Here is a 7471-nt window from a genome sequence, read left to right as displayed (position 1 = left end):
AAGTTTCATCTTTGTCTCTATTTCAACTTATGTAAAATTTCAAACATACTCAAGAAAGGCTAGAATAATTAACTAAAATAAAGTACTAGTCACCAGATTAAGCAGTTTTTAATATTTGGCTGACATCATTTCTCTCTCTCATCTCAATGCTTTTTTTCCCCCCTGAGGTATTTCTAAGCACATTTGGGGGCTGGGGGCTGGGGGCTGGGGGCCAGGGGCGGTGGCTCACGCCTGTAATCTCAGCACTTTGGGAAGCTGAGAAGGGAGGATCGCTTGGATCCCGGAATCCAAGAGTTCTAGATCAGTCTCAACAACAATTAGCAATAAATAATAAATAAAAATGAAAGCACGTTTGGGCAAATTGTTTTAAAGATCTCTGTGCTTCGGTTTTCTAATCTAGGAAATGAAGATTATAATACTGAATTCACAGGGGACAATTATATTGAGTATTCAACGTTAGCTATCACTATTTACGGTGGTACCTATGTGCCCAGGCCTCTCCAGGGCATAAAAGCACTTTGCAGCGCAGCGCTCCAGGCTCAAGACAGATGTTATTATTACTACTATTATTATTTTTTGAGACGGAGTCTCGCTCTGTAGCCTAGGCAGGAGTGAAGAGGCGCGATCTCGGCTCACTGCAACCTCCAACTCCCGAGTTCAAAGCGATTTTCCTTCCTCGGTTTCCCGAGTAGCTGGGATTAAAGGCACGCGCCACCGAGCCCGGCTGACTTTTTAATAAGACAAATGTGTTTAAAGACAGCGTGGAGAAACCCGAGTCTGCGTCGCTGAGATTTCAGCCGGCCGCTGCAGGCCTCCCTTCAGATTCGCTGGGTCAGAACGTAGATTGTCCCTTGCAGGCATCCATTGTCGAGTGTGGCCACGAGGGGGCGGGAACAGGAAGTGGGGATAGGCCGAGTTCCGGGCGCGAGACGGCCGCTGGGAAGAGCAGAGCGAGCCGCTTAAGGTTGCTAAGTCAGAGCCGCGATGTTCCGGATTGAGGGCCTCGCGCCGAAGCTGGACCCGGAGGAGATGAAACGGAAGATGCGCGAGGATGTGATCTCTTCCATACGGAACTTTCTCATCTACGTGGCCCTGCTGCGAGTCAGTGAGTGTCTCCCGGGCTGTGACCGTGAGACCGGCGGGTAGCTCACGGATCGCGCACCTTAACTCTAGTCCTACATGCCATCGGGGGCCCTTGAACTGAGCTGAGCGGTAGCGGGGAGCAAGGAGCCTGCTCTCGGTCAAGGGCGACGGGCATATGCTTGGTTTGAAGTCTGCAGGTCAGGGTTGGGTTGCTGAAGTGCACGTGGTGGCCCGGCGCGCGTGGTTAATCATCCTGGTTCTCCCAGCTTTAAGAATGTTTGGGCCGAGCGCGGTGGCTCACGCCTGTAATCCCAGAACTTTGGGAGGCCGAGGCAGGTGGATCACGAGGTCAAGAGATCGAGACCATCCTGTCCAACATGGTGAAACCTCGTCTCTACTAAAAAACAAAAATTAGCTGGTCGTGATGGCGCCCGCCTATAGTCCCAGCTACTTGGGAGGTTGAGGCAGGAGAATTGCTTGAATCTGGCAGGCGGAGGTTGCAGTGAGCCGAGATCGCAACACTGCACTCCAGCCTGGGTGACAGAGCAAGACTCTGTCTCAAAAAAAAAGAAAGAAAAAAGTGAGCTGCCGGGCGCGGTGTCTCACGTCTATAACCCCGCCTGGCACTTTGGGAGGTCGAGGCGGGCGGATTTTTTGGGGTCAGGAGTTCGAGACGAGCCTGGCCAATATGGTGAAACCCCGTCTCTACTAAAAATACAAAAAAATTAGCTGGGCCTGGTGGCGGGCGCCTGTGATCCCAGCTACTCAGGAGGCTCAGGTGGGAGGATTGCTTGAACCCAGCAGGTGGAAGTTGCAGTGAGCCGAGATCACGACACTGCACTCCAGCCTGGGTGACAGAGCAATACTCCGTCTCAAAAAAAAAAAAAAAAAAAAATGAGCTGAAAGAGCTTCAGTAATTATCCCCCGAACAACTCCTTCGTTTTGCAGACAGAAACAACCAGAGTAGGGAGATAACTGGCCCAAGGTCATTCCGCGATTTAGTGAATGATCTTGACCAAAATCCAGGGCTCTTTTTTTTTGAGATGTATTTTTGCTCTTGTTACGCAGGCTGGAGTGCAGTAGCACCGTCTTGGCTCACTGCAACCTCCATCTCCTAGGTTCAAGTGATTCTCCCGCCTCAGCCTCCAGAGTAGGTGGGATTACTGGCACCAGCCACCACACGCAGCTAATTTTTGTATTTTTTTGTTAGAGATGGGGTTTCACCAGGTTGGCCAGGCTGGTCTCCAACTCCTGACCTCAGGTGATCCTCCTGCCTCAGCCTCCCAAAGTGTTGGGATTATAGGCGTGAGCCACCACGCTGGGCCTAAAACCCAGAGCTCTTAACTCAATACCAGATTCCTTCCTTTCCCTTTCTTTTTTCTTTCTTCCTTTTTTTTTTTTTTTTTTTTGCAAAACGGAGTCTCGCTCTGTTGCCCAGGCTGGAATGCAGTGGCGCAATCTCTGCTCACTGCAACCTCCGCCTCCAGAGTTCAAGCCATTTTCCTGCCTCAGCCTCCTGAGTAGCTGGGATTACAGGTGTGTGCCACCACGCCTGGCTAATTTTTGTATTTTTAGTAGAGACAGGGGTTTCACCATGTTGGCCAGGCTGGTCTGGAACTCCTGAGGTGATCCACCTGCCTCTGCCTCCCAAAGCGCTAGGATTACAGGGTGAATCACCATGCCCGGCCAGGTTCCTTCCCTTTCAGAAGTGCCGACCTTTGAAATCCAAAGGTCCAAAAGGTTTTGTTTCATTTCTGTTTCTTTGGGTAGAGGGTGAAGTAAATGGTTGCTTTTTTGGAAAAAATGGGAAGAAAAGGATATGAGTCTATAGGATTAATGCAAATACTTGGGGTTTTTTTTTCTTCTATATTTTACAGTTGACAGTAAGTTACTCCCATTATATAGTCTTGCTTAATTAACACTGGCCCTTTGAGGGAGGCAGGGCTTAAGATTCTTTATATCCTTTTACAAATGAGAACTCGATTTTCAGAGGGAACTTATGCAAGGAATGAAGGTATTGGAGTTACAGGAATACTGAATGTACAAACTGGAAGCAGCTTTATGATCAGTTCTCGAATGCCCTGCCTTCTCGTTCTCAATTCAATGTCCTTTCCATTGTTCTTTGCTGTATATTAATGGCCAGTCTGGATAGAGCAGGAGGGATGGTTCAAATAAATGAAGTCCATACCAAGGTCATCCTATTGAAGGCTCATGTTAGGCCTAGGCCAGACTCACTGATACTGAGATCTCCCTTATTCTATGTCTCTTTCACCGTCTGTGGTATTACTTTGCTTTCACAGGAGAGGGCGCCTTAGGGAACAGAAACACCAAGATCATCCTAATTCAACAGTCTTGCAACTCCCAAATTTACTTATTTCTTGCCTCTTGCCTTCTTTGTTGACCTAGTGCCAGTAAAATATTTGCTTCTTCCCAGTGACCTTTATATTTGATATGAATTGTTTTATTTTCACTTTTAAGTTAAAATATAATTTGTATATTACACAATACACTCATTTAAAGTGTACAGTTCAGTGGTTTTTAGCAAAGTCAGTTTTGCAGCTATCACGGTCAACTTGACAGTATTTTCCCCCTAAAAGAAACACCATACCCATTCATTGCTACCCCGTTTCCCCTTTTCTCCAGGCTTTGACAACTACTAATTTTTTTTTTTTTTTTTTTTGACACAGGCTCTCTCTGTTGGTAAAGCTAGAGTGTAGAGGTGGAGGCTGCAGTGATCATGGCTGAGCAACCTCGGCCTCCCAGGCTCAAGGAATTCTCCTACTTCAGCCTCCTGAGTAACTGAGACTGCAGGCACACACCACCATGCCCTGCTAATTTTTTATTTTTTTATAGACACTAGGTTTCATTATGTTACCCAAATTGGTCTCGAACTACTGGGCTCCATCAATCCATCTCATTTCCACCTCCCAATGTGTTGGGATTACAGGTGTGAGCCATCACACCCTTCCCTGGATATTTCATTTAAATGGAAGTGTCAAATGCATGGCCTTTTGTGTCTGGCTTGTTCCATTTAGCATAACATTTTCTTTTTTTTTTTTTTTTTTTTGAGACGGAGTTTCACTCTTGTTACCCAGGCTGGAGTGCAATGGCGTGATCTCGGCTCACCGCAACCTCCGCCTCCTGGGTTCAGGCGATTCTCCTGCCTCAGCCTCCTGAGTAGCTGGGATTACAGGCACGCGCCACCATGCCCAGCTAATTTTTTTGTATTTTTAGTAGAGACAGGGTTTCACCATGTTGACCAGGATGGTCTCGATCTGTTGACCTCGTGATCCACCCGCCTCAGCCTCCCAAAGTGCTGGGATTACAGGCTTGAGCCACCGTGCCCAGCATAAGCATAACATTTTCAAGATTCATCCATGTTGTAGCATGTGTCAGAGCTTCATTTTGATGGCTAAATAAGTTTCCATTGGATGGATATATCACATTTTGCCTATCCATTGATTTTTTTTGCCATTAAGAATTAGTAGAAAAGATTGGATATACTGCTGACTTTATGAGCTTCTGACAGATCTGTGTTTTCAGTTTAGTATTAAGAAATTGAGCTGGATACAGTGGCTCTTGCCTGTAATTCCAGCACTTTGCAGGGCTGAAGCAGGCAGATGGCTTGAGCTCAGGAGTTCAAGACCAGCCTTGGCAACATGGCGAGACCTCGTCTCTTAAAAAAATTCAAAAATTAGCCAGGCATGCCCAACAACTCGGGAGGCTGAAAAAAATAAATAAATACAATAATATTAACAAAATGTTCTATTAGTATGACTATTGAGAAAGAAGGAATTTGGGGTAGCTTTTTTTTGGTCAATACTTTTACACGGGGTGGTAATATTACTTCTTTACTCTATGTCGACACTTCTTAGTTTTCTAGACATTTCTATGTACATGATCTTATTAGACTCTCTTAATGACCAAGGAGATAAGACTGTATCAGATGTGATCTAGAGTGTGTAAGTGATTTATCAGTAATCAGTAAGAGACCCAAAATAGGTGTCCAGCTCTTCCGGCTCTAATCCAGTGTTTTCCTATATCATACTCTGCCTTTCAAATGAGTTTTTAAAGGTGAAAAGTGCCCATTTGTTTCCTCTATGGAGTTTTGATCCTTTTACAGTTAAAATAAGTTGCCATAGTAAAGGATTGTCATTTGAAAGAGAGTTGGATTTATACTTTATGGTCCTAAGGGACAAACTATCTGGAGAAAAGGTTTTATGTAGTGTAAGAATGAAACTTACATAATAGCTGAATGACAGCAGAATGGACTGCTTTGGAAGGCAATGAGTCCCTTTTGCTGGGTTATACAGGAAGATGCTTAACCATCATTTGGAATTATTTTCAAAAACATGTTTAAACCTATAAGGTTTTCTTCCCCAGTCTTACAATTCTATAATGTAGCCTATGGACTAATAAATTTGAAAACTAATTTTAGGTGTATTTGTTTTTCTTTCAGCTCCATTTATCTTAAAGAAATTGGACAGCATTTGAAGATGGGAGATCACATATGAATGCATGATATGAAGAGCCTGGTTACAGTTTCTACTCTTCTCTGCAAGTGAATAGGCCCAGAAAGGTGTAAGAGACTCTTTGAATGGACATAAAATTTTTGCTTGTTAAGAACAAGTTCGGGTCTGGTAACTGACCTTCAAAGCTAAAATATAAAACTATTTGGGAAGTATGAAATGATGTCTCATGATCCTGGTATACCCTTATCCCTGTGATATTTGGCCTCTGACAATACTGGTATAATTGTAAATAATGTCAAACTCTGTTTTTTAGCAAGTATTAAGGGAGTTATGTCTGAAATGGCACTGTCTTGTCAGTCATTTCTGTTTACCTTTTTCTTCTGTCTAGAGTGTATTTGTGACGAGTCCCTTAAAATTAGTTATGTTTTATCGAAATCAGCATACAACCACAATGATATTTAAGCACAGGATCATTAGTCTGTTTTTAATAAACATATCAATTAAGAAAAATTGGGTTTCTATTTTTCTTATCCTACTTTTTGCTGCAAACCAACAATCACTAGTGAGACTATTATAATACTGAGATTATTACAAGCTTCAGTAAGTTCATCTTGTTTTAGACTAGAGAATTTGCCACTTCTGATAAAGTGTCATTGTGTTTCATTGCCAGGCAGTCTTAATGAAAAGTGGCGTTTCTGCTTGATGTTGAGCATATGAAATATTAATACTACTAAAGGAAAAAAATATGATATTTTTAATCAAATAGTTCTCCAAGGTTTGTTGGGGGGAAGGGATAGTTTTTAACCTTCTCCCCAGGGGCCATTACATATACCTCTTTAGCTGATTTTGTTGGTATTTACCTTTTGTCTCTAAATGTGATGGTCGTGATTGGGATTTAGGTCACTTTCCTCTTCATAGCTCCATCACTCACACATATCTTGTCATTTCTTCCTTCAAAGGATAACATAGTATGATGTTGAGTAGGTCGGTATCATTAGGATTCTGAGAATAGTGACTGATTTTCTTTTCCTGTATATCTTTTTGTTTTTTTCTAGGCTTGGTTTTTCTATGGAATTTCCACTAAATCAACTAAACTTTTTGCCATTTATCTAAATCACTCACAGCATTCAGCTTTATTAGGTACTCTGTTTCATCTTCCTAAGTCTTTCCTGGAGTCTTCTGACCTGCCCCTGGCTAGACTGATAACCTGCTATGCCTGATGTGTGGCCATATTCTGGGAACTTCTTCACTATTGTCCAGGAACTCCTTTTCTTCTCTCTTATTGTATCTCTTGTTTTCTGTTACCTAGTGTCTTGGTTTACTCCCTTGTTTTGATGGAGCCTTTTTTCTCCAGCAGTGTCCTGAGAAAGGTGGCATATGAGGTGAATGACCTTGCTGGTCTAAAAATGTGGTTTTTTTTTTTTTGGACACAAGAGTCTTGCTTTGTTAACCAGGCTGGAGTGCAGTGGTGTGATTTTGGCTCATTGCAACCTCCACCTCCCAGTTCAAGGGATTTTCCTGCCTCAGCCTCCCGAGTAGTTGGCATTACAGGCATGTGCCACCACACCTGATTAATTTCTGTATTTTTATTAGAGACAGGGTTTTGCTATGTTGGCCAGGCTGGTCTCAAAATCCTGACCTCCAGTGATCTGTCTGCCTCAGCCTCCCAAAGTGCTGGGATTATAGGTGTGCGCCACCATGCCTGGCCGTAAAAGTGTCTTTATTCTATAGTTTGCTGAATATAGAGTTGTAGGTCAGAAATATTTTCCTTCAGGATTTTAAAGCAAAGCCTCTGGCTTTCAGTGTTGCTCCTAAGAAATCTGAAATCATTTTGATTCCTGGTTTTTTTTTTGTGGGACTAAATTTTTCTTCCTGAGAAATAAGGATCTTTGTTCAGAGTATGCATATGTTCCATG

At 43.3% G+C, this 7471-nt stretch overlaps 1 protein-coding gene across 1 annotated transcript; it reads left to right on the top strand.

The window, feature by feature from the left end:
• The first annotated feature begins 909 nt into the window (after positions 1–909).
• Positions 910–6065, top strand: TOMM5 (translocase of outer mitochondrial membrane 5). The gene is made up of 2 exons (XM_039474787.2): positions 910–1105; positions 5543–6065. The coding sequence occupies exons 1-2, from the start codon at positions 985–987 to the stop codon at positions 5575–5577; spliced, it is 156 nt and encodes a 51-aa protein (XP_039330721.1). The 5' UTR covers positions 910–984; the 3' UTR covers positions 5578–6065.
• Positions 6066–7471: the final 1406 nt, after the last annotated feature.

This window comes from Saimiri boliviensis, chromosome 2, assembly GCF_048565385.1.
Source record: "Saimiri boliviensis isolate mSaiBol1 chromosome 2, mSaiBol1.pri, whole genome shotgun sequence".
NCBI classification, from domain to species: Eukaryota; Metazoa; Chordata; class Mammalia; order Primates; family Cebidae; genus Saimiri; species Saimiri boliviensis.
The sequence above is the reverse complement of the archived record's forward strand: the minus strand, read 5'-3'. Positions and strand labels throughout refer to the sequence as shown.

Bases quoted from the DNA above. Each gene is read 5' to 3' on its own strand.
- TOMM5 (XM_039474787.2), top strand. From the start codon at position 985: ATGTTCCGGATTGAGGGCCTCGCGCCGAAGCTGGACCCGGAGGAGATG. The intron at 1,106-5,542 runs GTGAGTGTCTCC...TTTTTCTTTCAG, and splicing joins CGTGGCCCTGCTGCGAGTCA to CTCCATTTATCTTAAAGAAA.